This window comes from Cynocephalus volans, chromosome 2, assembly GCF_027409185.1.
Source record: "Cynocephalus volans isolate mCynVol1 chromosome 2, mCynVol1.pri, whole genome shotgun sequence".
NCBI classification, from domain to species: Eukaryota; Metazoa; Chordata; class Mammalia; order Dermoptera; family Cynocephalidae; genus Cynocephalus; species Cynocephalus volans.
In genome coordinates, this window is record NC_084461.1 from 194,793,765 (window position 1) to 194,811,385 (window position 17,621).

Consider the following 17,621-nt stretch of genomic DNA (forward strand, 5'->3'; position numbering starts at 1 on the left):
TTCAGAAAAATACATATAAGACATTAAAAGATTATCTCTGCATCAGTGCCATAACCCTGGTATAATTAAGTAAGCTAGTCCAGTTCTATGATATTATTATTGTGGACCAATAAAGCTATAGCAGTGGTTCTGAAGTAGAAGGCTGACATTCACTCACTAATAAAATCAGGTTACCAATTTAGAGAAAAATGCATAATCATTTTCTTAAATACATCTAATTAAAGAAGCTCCTCAGATATAACAATGGTTTCTTTATGATTTTTTAAAAAGTTCAATTCAAACGATAAGCAATAACTTACTGATGTAAAAAAAATTCAGCTCTAGATTCTTACTGAGTGCCAAAATGCAGAGAAAATGAACACATAATAAAAAATTTTTACAAGCACTAAGGTAAAAGAACCTATTATATACGGAGATACTTCAAAAAGTGTGTGAAAAAATGGAATTAAAAGATAATACAAATCTTTCCAGGAACTTTATAAAGACCCCTAGTATAAACAAGGTATCTACTAGTTATAGTTTTCAAATATGCACGACTCCACAAAAGCATTTTTTAGATATTTTATTGATTTAGAAGTTATTGGCTTTTGTTAAAAAATAATCTCTCACATTGCTCTGTTTTTTTAAATTTTAAGACAGTGCTTATACAACAGCAATAAAGAAAAGTTGATGTAAATTCAGTATTACAATCAAGGTTAGAGGGACTATATCTTGAAAAGTGGATATTTTGGATATAACTCCATATATACTGTGCAGCTTAAGGAGCCTTGGAAAGATTTAGGAAATATTCAAACAATGAGAAATTTTAGTTCATAGTGAAATTTTTAAAAACAAATTCTTAACTTTTATAAAAAAAAGAAAAAGCTCACACAAATGGAATCAGATAGCATTATTTAATTGCTTATTATGGTTATTTATCATCAGTACTACCTGGAACTAGAGACATGAAAAGAGAATCATCCTAAAATAAAAATATAGTTCTTACATTTAATGAATAATCACTAATTAGAACTCAATGCATCCACTTGCTTATAAGACCTATCTACTGGGGCAGAGACTTGCTATTTGAAAAACATTTCTAGGTTGATTTTTCTTCAGACATGTTAAAAGCCAGAATAAATTACACTGAAAATTAAAAAAAAAAAAAAAAATCAGTGTTTTAGTAAAAAGAAAGGAAACTATCCACAGTGTCTCAGTTTTCCAGTGCTCCATACTGTATTATGAATGATTTCATCCTGTTATTTCAAGTTTTATTTTTATTTTTGAAACTTACAATCATGTTTAATACTTCTAATAGTCTCAATGATCTCAGTAACTGTTAGCAAGATTGCTGATTCAAAAAATATTTATTGAGAACTTACTATGTCTTTATGATATTTTCTTACCCAATCTCCAGCTACAATTTTTAATAGAGAAATATAAAATTAATAGAGAAATATAAAACATCAAACACAAGCTCTTCTTTTTGCCCTATAAGACAAATAAGAGCTTCAACTAAAATTAAAAGGCAATTATATACAGAAGGACGGAACTAAATTATTTGCTTTAGATGGATTATGGATGATATGCTGAGTTCAACAAGGGAGCACTAGGAACCTACAGACTTTACAGTTAATTAAAAAACACAACAACTTCACAGTTATGTTTAAGTGAATACAAAAATGAACATGCCCGTTTTTGTTTTCTTTTAATACACAGTTACTTACTATCTCATCTGTTAATACTGCTAAAGTCTGAATTACTTATGTAAATCCAAGCACACAGATATTTCATCAAGTTAAAAATTTCTATTTTCTCTGAATATAACAGAGACTCTCAGCTGAATGACTATACAAGCAAGCACTGTGCCAGTTTACAACTCACATCAAGCTAATACCCTGGCATCATTCTGTGTAAAAGCTGTAAACTACAAAGAGTCTAACAGAATTACAGTGGTTAGGTACAAAAACATTGATTGCTAGACTCTGGTCTTTATGGCTTGCTATCATGACTTTGACTCATGAAAAGTACTAATTAGCAGTGCCAAGGTTCTCTGAGTTCATCATTCATTCATTCATTCATTTAATACTTGTTAGGTGTCCACAATTCGTCAGGTATGGGACTTAGTGCTAGAATTAGTGATAGAATTGTGAGTAAATATGCTCAGTACCTATCTCTCCTCTAGGAGGACAGACAGATAACAACAACAACAAAATAATAACAAATGCAAAACTGCAACTGTGACATGTGCTATAAAGAAGGGTATGTGTTACTTTGAGAATCAAAAATAGGGGATGTGACTTAGGGAGGTCAGGAAAGCCTTCTTTGAAGAAACGAGGTTTAAGCTGAGAGCTAAAGGATGAACAGAAGTTGAAAAGGTGAAGACAGAAGAGAAAAACGTTCCAAAGAGAACAGTTTATGAAAGATCCTATGAAGTCTGATCAAAAGAAAGCAATTAGAGATACAGCAATGAGAATTGAGAGGAAACGTAGATCAGGTATAGGTAGAGACCACATCACGAAGAACCTCGTAGGCTGGCTGTAGAAAGGATTTTGACCTTAGTCTAAGAAGAGGAGAGAGCCCCTAAAGGCTTTATAGAGAAAGGGAGATGTGATCAGATTTACACTTTTTTTCAAGCTCATTGAGATGTGGACAATAGACTGGAGAGAGACCACAGTGGGCTATCACAGTTGTCCAAGTAAGAGACAACAGAGTCAGGGCTGGCCGATTAGCTCCAGTGATTAGAGCAAAGCCTTTTTATAACACCAAGGTCATGGGTTCAGTTCCCCGTACCCACCAGCTACCAAAAAAGCAAAAGAGATGATGGAGTCTTCTCGGTTATATAAGTACTGGTACAAGCAACAAGAGAAAGAATCTATTAACAGGGAAGGAAGAGCAACACATATAAATTGTTACTGTGGCCAGTGGGAAAATCCATTTTTAGGGTACTACCTATGTGACCATTATAGACAAAAGGGTAAAGCTATTTCCTTTTAATCTGTTTTTTACTGCCTTACAGGTATATACGGGCCTGTACTATTCACTTTTGTACACAATTATTACTATACTACATTACTTTTATAGTACAGAGTTAATTATTCCATTTCAATATCACAGCCGCCCAGTACCTTTATCATTTCTCTAGTCTATCATTAGCAACAAGTTAAATATATTTAGTACCTACTGTAAACAGGGCATTGTGCCAGCCTTTAGAGTTGTAGTTCTTTATGTCAGAAATAGTCCTCATCTTCAAAAGGGATACTCTCCAGCAAAATAGATAAGACTTCCCCAAAAGCAAACAAATCACTAGGTCTTCTGCAACCTACTACAAGGTAGGCCTTATTTTGTCCCTATCACAAATGGCTTGCTAGTAAGTTTCACAGCATGCTAGGTTTATTATATTCATTCTGAAACACTGGAATTTTGAGAAGGGTCTGGCTGTTTTTTAAAACAGAAGAGTCAAACAGAGATTGGAACCACCCTCTGACCCTGCCTGGCCAAGAGATTTTGAGAAGATGAATTAGTTATAAAGTAACAGAAAAAAAGTAAGGAAAGACTGAAGAGTGTGTCTCCGAGCAAAACAGACATTCCACGAATGAATATATATATATAGAATGTTTCCATTTTTAAAAAATTTAAAACAAGGCAAAACCAAATTTCATTGGTTAGGAGTGCAGAGCAAGTGGGTTAAATATAAACAAAAGCAAGAAAATAATCACCATAAAAAGCAGGACAGTGGAGAAGTTTGTTACTGAGGAGGACCCAAGAGGAATTTCTGGGGAATGGGAAATATTCTATTTCTTGACTTGGATGGTATTTACACAGGGATTTACCTTTTAAATATTCTTTAAATTATATATTAAAAAATATATATGTGTGTGTATTATGCACACTTTTTTATGTATAGCATATTTATAATTTAAAATGCTTTTTAAAAAAAGTATCTCTGTAAATAAAGAAGGCAGGACTTTGGGCTTGAAATGTTATTTTGAAACCAAAAACTAATGAGAGTGTTACCTAGAAAATTAACACCCTTTTCAGCCATGGAAGGTCAGTTAATGACAACACTTACTTGAGTGGGAGCTGAGTAATAGATGAGGATGAAGGAGGAGAAGTGATGGTAGTGCTGAGCATAGACACCGAGGGATGAGAAAGAGTTCAGAGAAAACCCAGGCTGAAGACCTGGCTAGAAGCAAAAGGAGGAGCCAAAGATGCAATTCATAAAATCTCATTTGGAAGGACAACTAAAGATAAGATCTACTCAGATGGCAGAACATAAAGGATCCCTTAAAAGGAAGAGCCAAATACTATACAATTAAAAAAATGTTGCTAACAGGATTGGAAGAGAAAGAGGGAATAATTAGTACTTAATTTATTATTTGTTTTAATGGACTAATACTCTTAAGGAAGTATTTGTTACTCTAATAAAGCAAACTTCTACAATTATCTAGATTAAATTAAAGAACTATATGAATTTCAGGTGAATGAGCTGTATTAACATGTTGGTTATGTCTCATTTTTCTCAGCATAAGATAGTCACATTCTTGGAATTGAAGCTGACTCTAGGGGGCTAGCCTTGAACCGCTTAATCTAAAATACTGACTTGACATGATTTCACTAAAAATCTTTGTGTGTTCATCTCTTTGAATAGCCATCTGTTCATCTGGTCATCTGTCCATCTCTCCATCCATCCAACACTGATCAAATTCCTGCTATTGTCAGACATTATACTTGTTCCTGACAATACAGCAGTAAAGAAAATAGACATAATCCCTGTCCAAGACACTTATTATTTAAGGGAAGGCATATATATGAATCAAAAAATCTTATACATAATTGCTTAATTATAACTGTGATAAATACAACAAAATACAAGCACAGGGTGTTGTGAGATCATAAAGAGAAGTCCTGATTAGTGGTGGAGGGTTGAACAGTAAAGGATATCTTGTAGAAGTAACACTTCAGCTGAACAAGAGTTAGATAGGGATGAGGATACAATGCACAGTTTCCTAGGTGGGGGTAACACATATACTCATAAATACCCTGAGGCAGGAAAGAGCTTAGCACGCAGCAGAAATGCACAGTGCTCAACTTCAAGATTATAATTTTCTTATAGTACCTTGATAGCAGAGTCAGTTGATATAGATATCAGTGATTTGAATAAGGCCTAGAATTCTGGAACTGGCTTTTCAGTAATGACTGACTATTTGCCTCTAATTTGTAGAAAAAAACATTAACACCAAATGTATTTTGCAGGTAATTGCTATGTGTAGAGAATGTGTAGAGTTCAAAACTTCTTAATCTGATCTATATAAATAACTCTTTTTAATTACTTACGAAATAAACTGCTCCAAAACTTCCATGTCCAATTTCATGCAAACCAATAAAAAGTTCTTCAGGATCATCTTTGTAGAACAAATCAGCAATCTCTGGGTCCTTTGGTACCCCTTTAGGCATGATGACTTGTATTGCAAGCACTTTGTTTTTTGATATCCCAGTCAGCTTTATCTCTCATTGACAATTTTTTTGGGGGGTGGTGGTGGTGGTGGTAAATCTTCAGTACCTATAGAAAAATAAGGTATACCATTAAATTATGTCTAACACATTTTGTTTGGTGGCAAGACGAATATAAATTAACATTAAAAAGCATCTTGGTCTTACAACAATAATAAAAATAACCCAAATGAAAAATGGGCAAAGGATCTGAATAGACATTTCTCAAAAAAGATAAGTGAATGGCCATTAACAAATGAAAAGATACTCAATATCTTAGTTATTAGAGAAATGAAAAATTAAAACCACAATGAGAGACCATTTCATACTCGGTAGGATAACTATAATCAAAAAGTCACATAAATATTGGGGAGGATGTGGAGAAATCAGAACCCTCCAACACTAGTGGTAGGAATGTAAAATAGCACAGCCATTTTGGAAAACAGCCTGGCAGTTCATCAAAAACTTAAACATTGAGTTACCATTTGACCCAGAAATTCCACTCCTAGGTATATGCCCAAGAGAAACGAAGACATATGTCCACACAAAAACTTCTCCACAAATGTTCATAGCAGTATTATTCATAATATCCAGAAGGTGGAAATAACCCAAATGTTTATTAACTGGTGAATGAATAAACAAAATGTGTATATCCATACAATGGAATATTATTTGGTCATAAAAAAGAATGAAATAGAGTTTCAAGATGGCGGCGGCTGCGGCGGCTGGCGCGGAGTAGCTGAGGTGGAAAAGGTGGCCACTGGGCCTCAGGCAGCCGGGAAACTTGTGGACCTTCCTCTGGCCATCTCTTAAGGGAGGACCGCTGCTGCTGGCCGGTCGTGGGGGCTCAACGCCACTTTGCCCCCGGAAGGAGAGGCTGCCTCATTTACAGGCAACAGCTTTGAAGTGTGGAGCAGGAAAAGAACTGATTCTTAGCTGCAAAAGTGAGTCTTGAAACAGGGAACACGGCGCCAGGGCTGCTGTGGATGCAGCCAGGATCCCGGAGGCTGGGGCCGCACTGAAGGCGGCCAGCTGCCCTATTCAGGATTCGAGGTTTCAGGCCGGCATTAAAGAAGATTCCTGGGAGCGCCCGAGCGGCGCCGCGACTGAACAGCCCGAGGCGGCAGCGCCGAGAACACGGAAGGCAACAAACCAGAGACAGAGCAAGCGCCCGACCTGGCACAGCACTGTGAGTGATCCCTGGCACAGCTCTGTTCGGGGGGTGAATGCCCACGCGGCTTCCGCCTGCACCACCAGGCCACTCACTGCCCCGGTGCTGCCTCCATTTTCCCAGGTGCGGGCAGCTCCGCTCTGCTCGGCCATCACTGAGCCCATTTGCTTGGCCTGGCGCGGGGCTTTCCGGACCCTGCGGGCCGACCTCCTCTCCCACTCCCTCCGCGGTTCTCTGGCAGGACTGGGGGTGTGGGGCGTCCCGACCAGTTTTGGGAGGGCTAGGAAGTACGGGCGGGCCGACTGTCACTCCACCACACCCTGGACTCCGGCCCCGGTAAACTTCCTGTTACTGGGAGGCAGATACCATCTCTGCGACCACCAGTTTGGAAAAAAGCCTAACGAATTTCTGGTTGGGAATAGTGTGGTAGGAGAGTTCCCAGGTCCGCTTGAACCTGCCGGAGAGCAGGGTGCAGGCGGGCACTAGACTCGGTTTATACCGGGGGGATACAAAGGTGAACAAGACCCGAGAAAGATCTACACAGTGCTACAAAGGCACCCAGAGAGACCGGTTGTCTGTGCCTAGCAGAAACCTGGTAGACTTCCTGGGCGAGGCGGTGCTGAGCAGGGTCTTGAAGGCCCAGCTGATAGACGAGGGGTGCAGAAGACACGCCCCAGCCCAGCACAGTGTGCACAGAGGGGGGAGACGTGCGGCCAGGGAGGCGGAGTCTCGACAGAAACCACACACCCGGTGGGGTCGCCACTGCACGATCTAACAGCCTGGGCCAGAGCACACGGAACAGGGAGAAGTCCTGTACAGAAAGTGAAAGCTCAACAGAGATCACACACCCTGTGGTACGTGATCCACCAGCCCAGCAGAGTACAAGCTGACCAGAAAGGTGGATCCCCGGAGAAGCCCAAGACCCGAGGCAACCACACACACAAGACACTAGAGGCCAACTGAGCAGTCACGGTGGGAGCCATACCAAATTGGCAACCACAGCAACATCCTATTAGTCATTAGTCTTAAACCGGTGGACTGTGAAACCCCCTGCAACAATGAATAAACACCAAAAAAAAGACACCAGAAATACAAAAAATCAAGAAAGTACACCACCAAAAGTTAATAAATCTCATACTCTAGATCCTATAGAACAAGAAGCCCTTGAAATAACTGACAAGGAATTTCGAGTGATAATTCTAAGGAAACTGAATGAGATACAAGAAAACTCAGCTAGACATCATGATGAAATGAGGAAAAGTATACAGGATCTGAAAGAGGAAATATACAAGGAAATCAATGTCCTGAAAAAAAATGTAGCAGAACTTGCTGAACTGAAGAAGTTATTCAGCGAAATAAAAAACACAACGGAGAGTTTAACCAGCAGGCTTGTCGAAGTTGAAGAGAGAACCTCTGAACTTGAAGACGGGCTGTTTGAAATAACACAAGCAGACAAAAAGAAAGCAAAAAGAATCAAGGACATGGAAGAAAATCTGAGAGAGATATCAGACAACCTCAAGCGCTCAAATATCCGAGTCATGGGTATTCCAGAAGGGGAGGAAAATGGAGATTCCATTGAAAACATATTCAACAAAATAGTGGCAGAAAACTTCCCAGGTATAGGAAAAATCACAGATCTTCAGATCCAGGAAGCTCAACGATCTCCAAACGTATTCAACCCAAAAAGGCCTTCTCCAAGACATGTCATAGTCAAATTGGCAAAACTCAGAGACAAAGAGAGAATCTTAAAAGCTGCAAGAGAGAAGCGTCAAATCACCTATAAGGGAGCCCCAATCAGGTTAACATCAGACTTTTCATCACAAACCCTAAAAGCTAGAAAGGAATGGGATGATATTTTCAAAATACTAAAAGACAAAGATTGCCAGCCAAGAATACTCTACCCTGCAAGGCTATCCTTCCGAAATGAGGGGCAAATTGTATATTTCTCAGACAAACAAAAACTGCGGGAGTTCACTACCACAAGACCACCCTTACAAGAAATCCTCAAGGGAGTACTGGGTTTGGTTCCTGAAAAATAACTACCACTGCCATAAAAACCTAAGAAAAATCTAAACCCGCTAGTACAATAAAAATGGCATTCATGAAGAGAAAACAAGCTAACAAAAACACTATCTACAACCTAAGGAACCAACAAACAAAGAAACCAAACAGTAAATCAGAAAGCAAGGAACAAAAGACACCTAAGACAACCAAACAACCAATAAAATGCTAGGAATAAATCAACACCTTTCAATAACAACTCTTAATGTTAAAGGCTTAAATTCCCCAATTAAAAGACACAGACTGGCTGACTGGATCAAAAAGCAGGACCCAACTATACGCTGCCTACAAGAAACCCACCTCACCCATAAAGATTCACACAGACTAAGAGTGAAAGGATGGAAAAAGATTTACCATGCAAACAGAAAAGAAAAACGAGCTGGAGTGGCTATTCTTATATCTGACAAAATAGACTTTAAACTAAAAACCATAAAAAGAGACAATGAGGGACACTACTTAATGATAAAAGGACTGATCCATCAAGAAGACATAACAATCATAAATATGTACGCACCCAATGTTGGAGCAGCCAGATTTATAAAACAAACTCTATTAGACCTAAAGAAGGAAATAGACACTAATACCATAATAGCAGGGGACCTGAACACTCCACTGTCAATATTAGACAGATCATCTAGGCAAAGAATCAGTAGAGAAACACAAGATCTAAACAAGACTCTAGACCAATTGGAATTGGCAGATATCTACAGAACATTCCACCCAACAACCTCAGAATATTCATTCTTCTCATCAGCACATGGATCATTCTCCAGGATAGATCACATATTAGGTCACAAATCAAGTCTCAGTAAATTCAAAAAAATTGGAATTATCCCATGTATCTTCTCAGACCACAATGGATTAAAACTAGAAATTAATAACAAACAAAACTCTGGAAACTATACAAACACATGGAAATTAAACAGCATTCTACTTAATGACATATGGGTCCAAGAAGAAATCAAGCAGGAAATCAAAAAGTTTATTGAAACTAATGAAAACAATGATACATCATACCAAAACCTGTGGGATACTGCAAAAGCAGTATTGAGGGGAAAATTTATTGCATTAAATGCTCACTTCAGAAGAATGGAAAGATGGCAAGTGAACAATCTAACACTTCACCTTAAAGAACTAGAAAAACAAGAACAATCCAATCCTAAAGTTAGCAGACGGAAAGAAATCATTAAGATCAGAGCAGAACTGAATGAAATTGAAAACCAAAAAACAATTCAAAAGATCAACGAATCAAAAAGTTGGTTTTTTGAAAAGATAAATAAAATTGACAAACCATTAGCATGGCTAACAAAAAAAAGAAGAGAGAAGACTCAAATAACAAAAATTAGAAATGAAAAAGGCGATATTACAACTGATTCATCTGAAATACAAGGAATCATTCGAGACTACTATAAACAACTGTACGCCAACAAATTTGAAAATCTGGAGGAAATGGATAAATTTCTGGACACACACAAGCTCCCAAAACTGAACCGTGAAGACGTAGAAAATCTGAACAGACCAATAACAATAAAGGAGATTGAAGCTGTTATCAGAAGGCTCCCAACAAAGAAAAGCCCAGGACCAGATGGATTCACAGCAGAATTTTACCAAACATTCAAAGAGGAATTGACACCGATTCTTTACAAACTATTCCAAAAGATTGAAACGGACGCAAATCTCCCAAACTCATTCTATGAAGCAAACATCATCCTGATACCAAAACCAGGTAAAGATATAACCAAAAAAGAAAACTACAGGCCGATATCCTTGATGAATATAGATGCAAAAATCCTCACTAAAATACTAGCAAACAGAATACAGCAACACATACGAAAAATTATTCATCACGATCAAGTGGGATTCATCCCAGGGATGCAAGGTTGGTTCAACATACGTAAATCAATAAATGTGATACACCATATTAATAAACTCAAACACAAGGACCATATGATCATCTCTATAGATGCTGAAAAAGCATTTGATAAAGTTCAGCACTCATTCATGACAAAGACCCTCTATAAGTTAGGTATAGAGGGAAAGTATCTCAACATAATTAAAGCCATATATGACAAACCCACTGCCAATATCATCCTGAATGGGGAAAAGCTGAAAGCTTTTCCTTTAAGAACAGGCACTAGACAAGGATGCCCACTCTCACCACTCCTATTCAACATAGTATTGGAAGTACTAGCCAGAGCAATCAGAGAAGAGAAGGAAATAAAGGGCATCCAGATTGGAAAAGATGAAGTCAAACTGTCCCTGTTTGCAGATGACATGATCCTATATATCGAACAGCCTAAAACCTCTACAAAAAAACTGTTGGAATTGATAAATGATTTCAGCACAGTAGCAGGATACAAAATCAACACACAAAAATCAGTAGCATTTCTTTTCTCCAATAGTGAACATGCAGAAGGAGAAATCAAGAAAGCCTGCCCATTTACAATAGCCACCAAAAAAATAAAATACTTAGGAATTGAGTTAACCAAGGAGGTGAAAAATCTCTATAATGAGAACTACAAACCACTGCTGAGAGAAATTAGAGAGGATACAAGAAGATGGAAAGATATTCCATGCTCTTCGATTGGAAGAATCAACATAGTGAAAATGTCCATACTACCCAAAGTGATATACAAATTCAATGCAATCCCCATCAAAATTCCAAAGACATTTTTCTCAGAAATGGAAAAAACTATTCAGACATTTATATGGAACAATAAAAGACCACGAATAGCCAAAGCAATGCTCAGCAAAAAAAATAAAGCTGGAGGCATAACACTACCTGACTTTAAGCTATACTACAAAGCTATAATAACCAAAACAGTATGGTACTGGCATAAAAACAGACACACTGACCAATGGAATAGAATAGAGAATCCAGAAATCAACCCACACACTTACTGCCATCTGATCTTTGACAAAGGCACCAAACCTATTCACTGGGGAAGGGACTGCCTCTTCAGCAAGTGGTGCTGGGATAACTGGATATCGATATGCAGGAGAATGAAACTAGATCCATACCTCTCACCGTATACTAAAATCAACTCAAAATGGATTAAGGATTTAAATATACACCCTGAGACAATAAAACTTCTTAAAGAAAACATAGGGGAAACACTTCAGGAAATAGGACTGGGCACAGACTTCATGAATACGACCCCAAAAGCACGGGCAACCAAAGGAAAAATAAACAAATGGGATTATATCAAACTAAAAAGCTTCTGCACAGCAAAAGAAACAATTAAAAGAGTTAAAAGACAACCAACAGAGTGGGAGAAAATATTTGCAAAATATACATCTGACAAAGGATTAATATCCAGAATATATAAGGAACTCAAACAACTTTACAAGAAGAAAACAAGCAACCCAATTAAAAAATGGGCAAAAGAGCTAAGTAGGCATTTCTCTAAGGAAGATATACAAATGGCCAACAGACATATGAAAAAATGCTCAACATCACTCAGCATCCGGGAAATGCAAATCAAAACCACATTGAGATACCATCTAACCCCAGTTAGGATGGCTAAAATCCAAAAGACTATGAACGATAAATGCTGGCGAGGCTGCGGAGAAAAAGGAACTCTCATACATTGTTGGTGGGACTGCAAAATGGTGCAGCCTCTATGGAAAATGGTATGGAGGTTCCTTAAACAATTGCAAATAGATCTACCATACGACCCAGCCATCCCACTGTTGGGAATATACCCAGAGGAATGGAAATCATCAAGTCGAAGGTATACCTGTTCCCCAATGTTCATCGCAGCACTCTTTACAATAGCCAAGAGTTGGAACCAGCCCAAATGCCCATCATCAGATGAGTGGATACGGAAAATGTGGTACATCTACACAATGGAATACTACTCAGCTATAAAAACGAATGAAATACTGCCATTTGCAACAACATGGATGGACCTTGAGAGAATTATATTAAGTGAAACAAGTCAGGCACAGAAAGAGAAATACCACATGTTCTCACTTATTGGAGGGAGCTAAAAATTAATATATAAATTCACACACACACATACACACATACACACACAAACCGGGGGGCGGGGAGGAAGAAGATATAACAACCACAATTATTTGAAGTTGATACAACAAACAAACAGAAAGGACATTGTTGGGAGGGAGGGGGGGGAGGGAGAAGGGAGGGAGGTTTTGGTGATGGGGAGCATTAATCAGCTACAATGTATATCGACAAAATAAAATTTAAAAAAAAAAAAAAAAAAGTAAAAAAAAAAAAATAAATAAAAAATAAAAATAAAAAAGAATGAAATAATGGAACATGCTGCAACATGAATGAACTTTCTAAACATTATGCTAAGTGAAAGAAGCCAGTCATAAAAGATCACATATTGTATGATTCCATTTATGTAAATTTTCCAGAATAGGGAAATCTACAGAGACAGAAAGTAAATTATAGGTTACCTAGGGTTGGGGGGGGGGGGGTGATAGCTAAAGGGTACACCACCCCAAACCCTTTTTTCAGGATGATAAAAATGTCCTAAAATTGATTATGGTGATGATTGCATAACTCTGGGACTACACTAAAAAACATTCAATCGTACACTTTAAATGAATAAATGGTCTAGTATGTAAATTATATCTTAATAAAGCTGTTACAAAAAAAATTTAGGAATAATTAATATTAAAATAATAACAGCTGATATTAAGCACTACTATGTGTCAGGCAACGCTAAAAATTTCCCTATATTATCTCCTTTAATTCCTACAACAGCTTCATAATGTAACAACTTTGTTTATTATCTTAATTTTATAGAACAATTAAGATTTTAGGTGGTGAAACTACTTCCCCATGGTCAGGAAGCCTGTATTTGTCAGAACTGCAATTTAAACCCACATCTGACAGCAGAGCCTATGTTCTTGATTGACTTGATAAATTCATACGGTAGTATAGGTAATTAAACAATTCTTTGTTAATCACAGAAGAAACTGCTATAATTTGGAGGCTATGCTAAATGTCCACTTAAAGAGGCAAGATATTCTGCTTCTATACAAAATACTGAGTTTGACATTTCTATTCATAAAAGGACATTATTTTGACATGCTTATACATGGATCTGCTGGTAGTTACATTTATTTGGTATAGATCCATTTTTGTTTATTTTTAAAAATATATTGAAATGTTAACTTTCATCTATATTTTTCATTATAAGTAAATTCTCCCCCCCACTACATAATCATTTATTTCAACATTTGAAATTATCACAGGATAGTTTGTATTTCTTCCTTGAACCACTAGATAACTGAGCTATAAATGTGGTTATTGGACAATAAAATTATTTTTCAAAGCATGAGCCAATGGTCTTCACTTTAGAAGGAAAAAAAGGAGGTCACTAATTAAAGTAAAACCGACATTGCTAAGAGGCATTTTTCTCTTGTGATATGACAGACTTAGGTGACAATGTACATTACTTCAAATGGTTAGTGCAGTTAAGTCATTAGCACACATAAGTCATCAACCTAACTATCCATCCATTTAGCAAACTCATTTTTTCATTCAACAAATATTTATTGAGGGCTTACTATTTGCCAGACACGGTACTGGGTGTTGGAGATAGAATAGGATGTGCCTGTCCTTAAAGGGCTTAGAGTCAAATGGGATTTTAGATATTAAAGTATAATGACACAAGTGACAAAATAGTTATGATTGGTTGGTGTTATGAGGAAAAAGCAAATATTTTTAAATATAAAGATATAACAGGGTGAGACATAGCCTCCTTTTGACTTGGAAGTGGAAAAGCATTCCTTTTAAGGGAAAATCAAAGTAGTTCATTCAGTATGAATATATGGAAGTGTTGGCAGGAGAAAACATGAAGCTAGTATTAAGCTAAGGAAAATCACGAAAGGCCTTTGAAACCACATTAAGAAATTGGACTTTATCCTGAGGATAATGGGGAGCCACTGAAAGTTTTAAATAGGAATAAGGATGCCCCTGCCAACACTGAACCTATAATCCTGGGCAGTTATCCTGCCAATCCATGGATGCTGCTGTGGATTGAATGTCCCCCCAAAACTCACTGAAGCTTGGCCTCCACTGTAACAGTGCTAAGAGGATGGGAAATCTGACTATGGTATTTGAAAGGTGGGGTCTTGAAGAGGTGATTAGATTGTGAGGACTATATCCTCGTGAATGGATTAACCCATTCATAGAGTATTAGGAGTGGTTCTGATTGGTTTATAAGAAAGGCAAGTGAAAAGGTTAGCTCATTCTTGCTCATGCCATTCTATCACCAAGTGACACCCTGTGTCACAGCAGAGAGTTCCCACCAAGAACAAGGCCCTCACCAGATGCATCCCCTGGACTATGGACTTCCCAGCCTCTAAAAGTGTAAGAAATAAATTTCATTTATTTATTTACTATGGGGGGAAAAACATAGATTACTATGTCATATTACCGACTAAAATGATTTTATAAAAAAATAAACATTTAAATGTAAAAAATGAGATCATATAAACATCTAGAATAAATCACATGTGAATATTTAATTACTAAGCAAGATATCAGAGGCAAAACCCATAGACTAAAGTCGGTAAGCTTGACTACATATAATTCATAATTTCCTTATCTTAAAAAAATATAGTAAAAGTACTTCTGTTTCTAGCCAAGATGGAGTAACGGGATGGATTTATTATCTGCCACCAGAAACAACTAACACATTGGATGAACACATTGGAGTATATACTTTATGATTTCATATATATAAAATTCTAGAAAATGCACACTAGAGTCACAGAAGGCATATCAGTGGTTGTCTGGAAACGGGGTTGGGATAATAAGGAATGGGTGGGAGGGATTAAAAGGGGCATAAGGAATCTTTTGGGAATGATGGATACGTTGATCATCTCTATCATGATGATGGCTTCACAGATATTTACACTTGTTAAAACATATTATGTTCACATTATTGTATGTAAATTATATATAAGTTGTTTAGAAAGATGCAATGAACAAAATTGAATGGCAAATAAAGTAGGGAAAATTCTTGCAAAACATTGTACCAGTTAAAAGTTATTCTTAATGCCAGATATATATATATATACACACACACACACATATACATACACTTACCCACAAATTCAACAGAGATAAACAGGGAATTCAAAGAAGCAATAGCAGTGGTCATTTAAGATATAAAACATATAGAACTTCACTAATAATCAAGATACCTTATTTCACCCACCAAATTGGCAAAATAATAGAAAAAAGATAACATTTTTTGGCAAGGACATAAGGAAATAATCAGTTTTATACATCACTGGAAGAGTAGAATGGGTACATTTTTTGACCCAGTAATACCCTTCTGGGAATTCACACAAGGCAGTTTTTGTTTGTTGTGTTTTAGCAAAAAAAGTGGTGCATAAGTAGGTAGAGCATAGAAAGAATGTGACAGTAAAGATGGGAAACATGGCTTCTTTAACCTACAAGTCTGGGTTTCTTTGCAGTTTATGTTTTAACTGAAGTAGGTGTTGGGATTTCCAGTAATTTTTTATTTCTTTCTTTTTCCTTATCTGTATTTTCTAAATTTTTTTGCAAAGCCTATTATTTCTGTAATTAGAGGAAAAGTTATATAAAACCTTTTACACAATTTCAAAATCTAATTATAAATTACTGTAACAATAAACAGCAATATATGTATTTCCAGAAAATAATTTGGTCGTAGGAATCAAGAAACTTTTAAGTTAAGCACATTTCTTTTAACCAACTAATTTTCCATATTGTAAGCTATAATTGAAAATAATAAAAATCTATAAGGAAATAATTTGAACCTAAAATGTTTTTAAAAGAATTTTTTATTTTAATTTTATTAATATTTTCATTTTCTCTTTTATTTTTTTCCCAAAGATAACAAAAATTCATCATAGAAAAACCAGAAATTGCAATGTGTTTCCATCTTTTAGGAGAAAAGCTAAGTCATGGATATATGGACAATACCTTCTTGTGTGTGGCAGAAGATACACTGTATCGCTCAGATTCATTTTAGCAGCACTTTTTTTTTTTTTTTCTCTTTTATAACTTTAGTCTTTTGTATTTATGGTGTGCCTATGGAAAAAAGAAGAGTAAAATACATAATTTTAGAAGCAAAATTAAAGAAGCAATAATTCCTAATATGGTAGTTTTAAGTATTTACAAATGTAATATTACAAAGTTAAAATTTTATATTCATCCATTCATGGAAGACAAATGCAAAAGGTAAGATTTTCATAGCAAAGACACAGATTACTCTTTCACAAGTGATACCCAGGAAACAAATGTGTCATTAGATTTCAGAATCTATATTGAGACTTCCACTGGATTGACTGCACCGAGGGTAACTCAATAGAGGCTACCAGTAGACTGGACTAATCTGACAGCACGCAGTAATGCTACTGATTGTCTGTCAGAAAGGTTCATATTTTGAATCGCTTTTTCAACAGGCATGATGATTTACATTGACTCATCTACCTTCCCTTTCCTAGGCTCTTCTATAACTAATATCCCACATTTTGGTGCTAATAATTATGTTTTAATTACCTAAAGAAGTACATGCCCCATGTAGAAAATCTGGGAAATATATACTATTACTAAAAAAAAAAAAATCCATAATCCTATCCAGGCAAAATTCCATCAACAATCTGGCATACTTTTTATCCATGCACATATTTATTTCGTATTTATTTCTTCATGCCCACAATTATTTTGTTATTCAGCTGAGATCACACTATATGTATAATTCCATAGTCTACCTTTTTAATCTAACTCTCCTGTACTATAAGCATTTTTCCATGTCACCAAACACTGTTCACAAAGATCATTTTAATGACTGCTCAATCTCTATTTTATGGAAGAGTACAATTCATTCTCAATGATTTCCCACAATTGGAATCCAAGGCTGTATTCAACCCTTTGTTGAAC

The 17,621-nt window shown here is 36.4% G+C and overlaps 1 protein-coding gene across 2 annotated transcripts in view; it reads right to left on the reverse strand.

The window, feature by feature from the left end:
• TAOK3 (TAO kinase 3) overlaps positions 1 to 17,621 on the reverse strand; it is a 172,014-nt gene that overhangs the window by 73,406 nt on the left and 80,987 nt on the right. Inside the window, exons 2-3 of one of the 2 annotated variants that reach the window (XM_063086060.1) lie at positions 16,662 to 16,769; positions 5,317 to 5,542 (exon numbers count right to left, since the gene is read on the reverse strand). In XM_063086060.1, the coding sequence (XP_062942130.1) occupies positions 5,317 to 5,436 (120 nt within the window). In that variant the 5' untranslated portion in view covers positions 5,437 to 5,542; positions 16,662 to 16,769. The remainder of the gene's footprint in view (positions 1 to 5,316; positions 5,543 to 16,661; positions 16,770 to 17,621) is intronic. The other variant, XM_063086061.1, reaches the window with a different exon arrangement.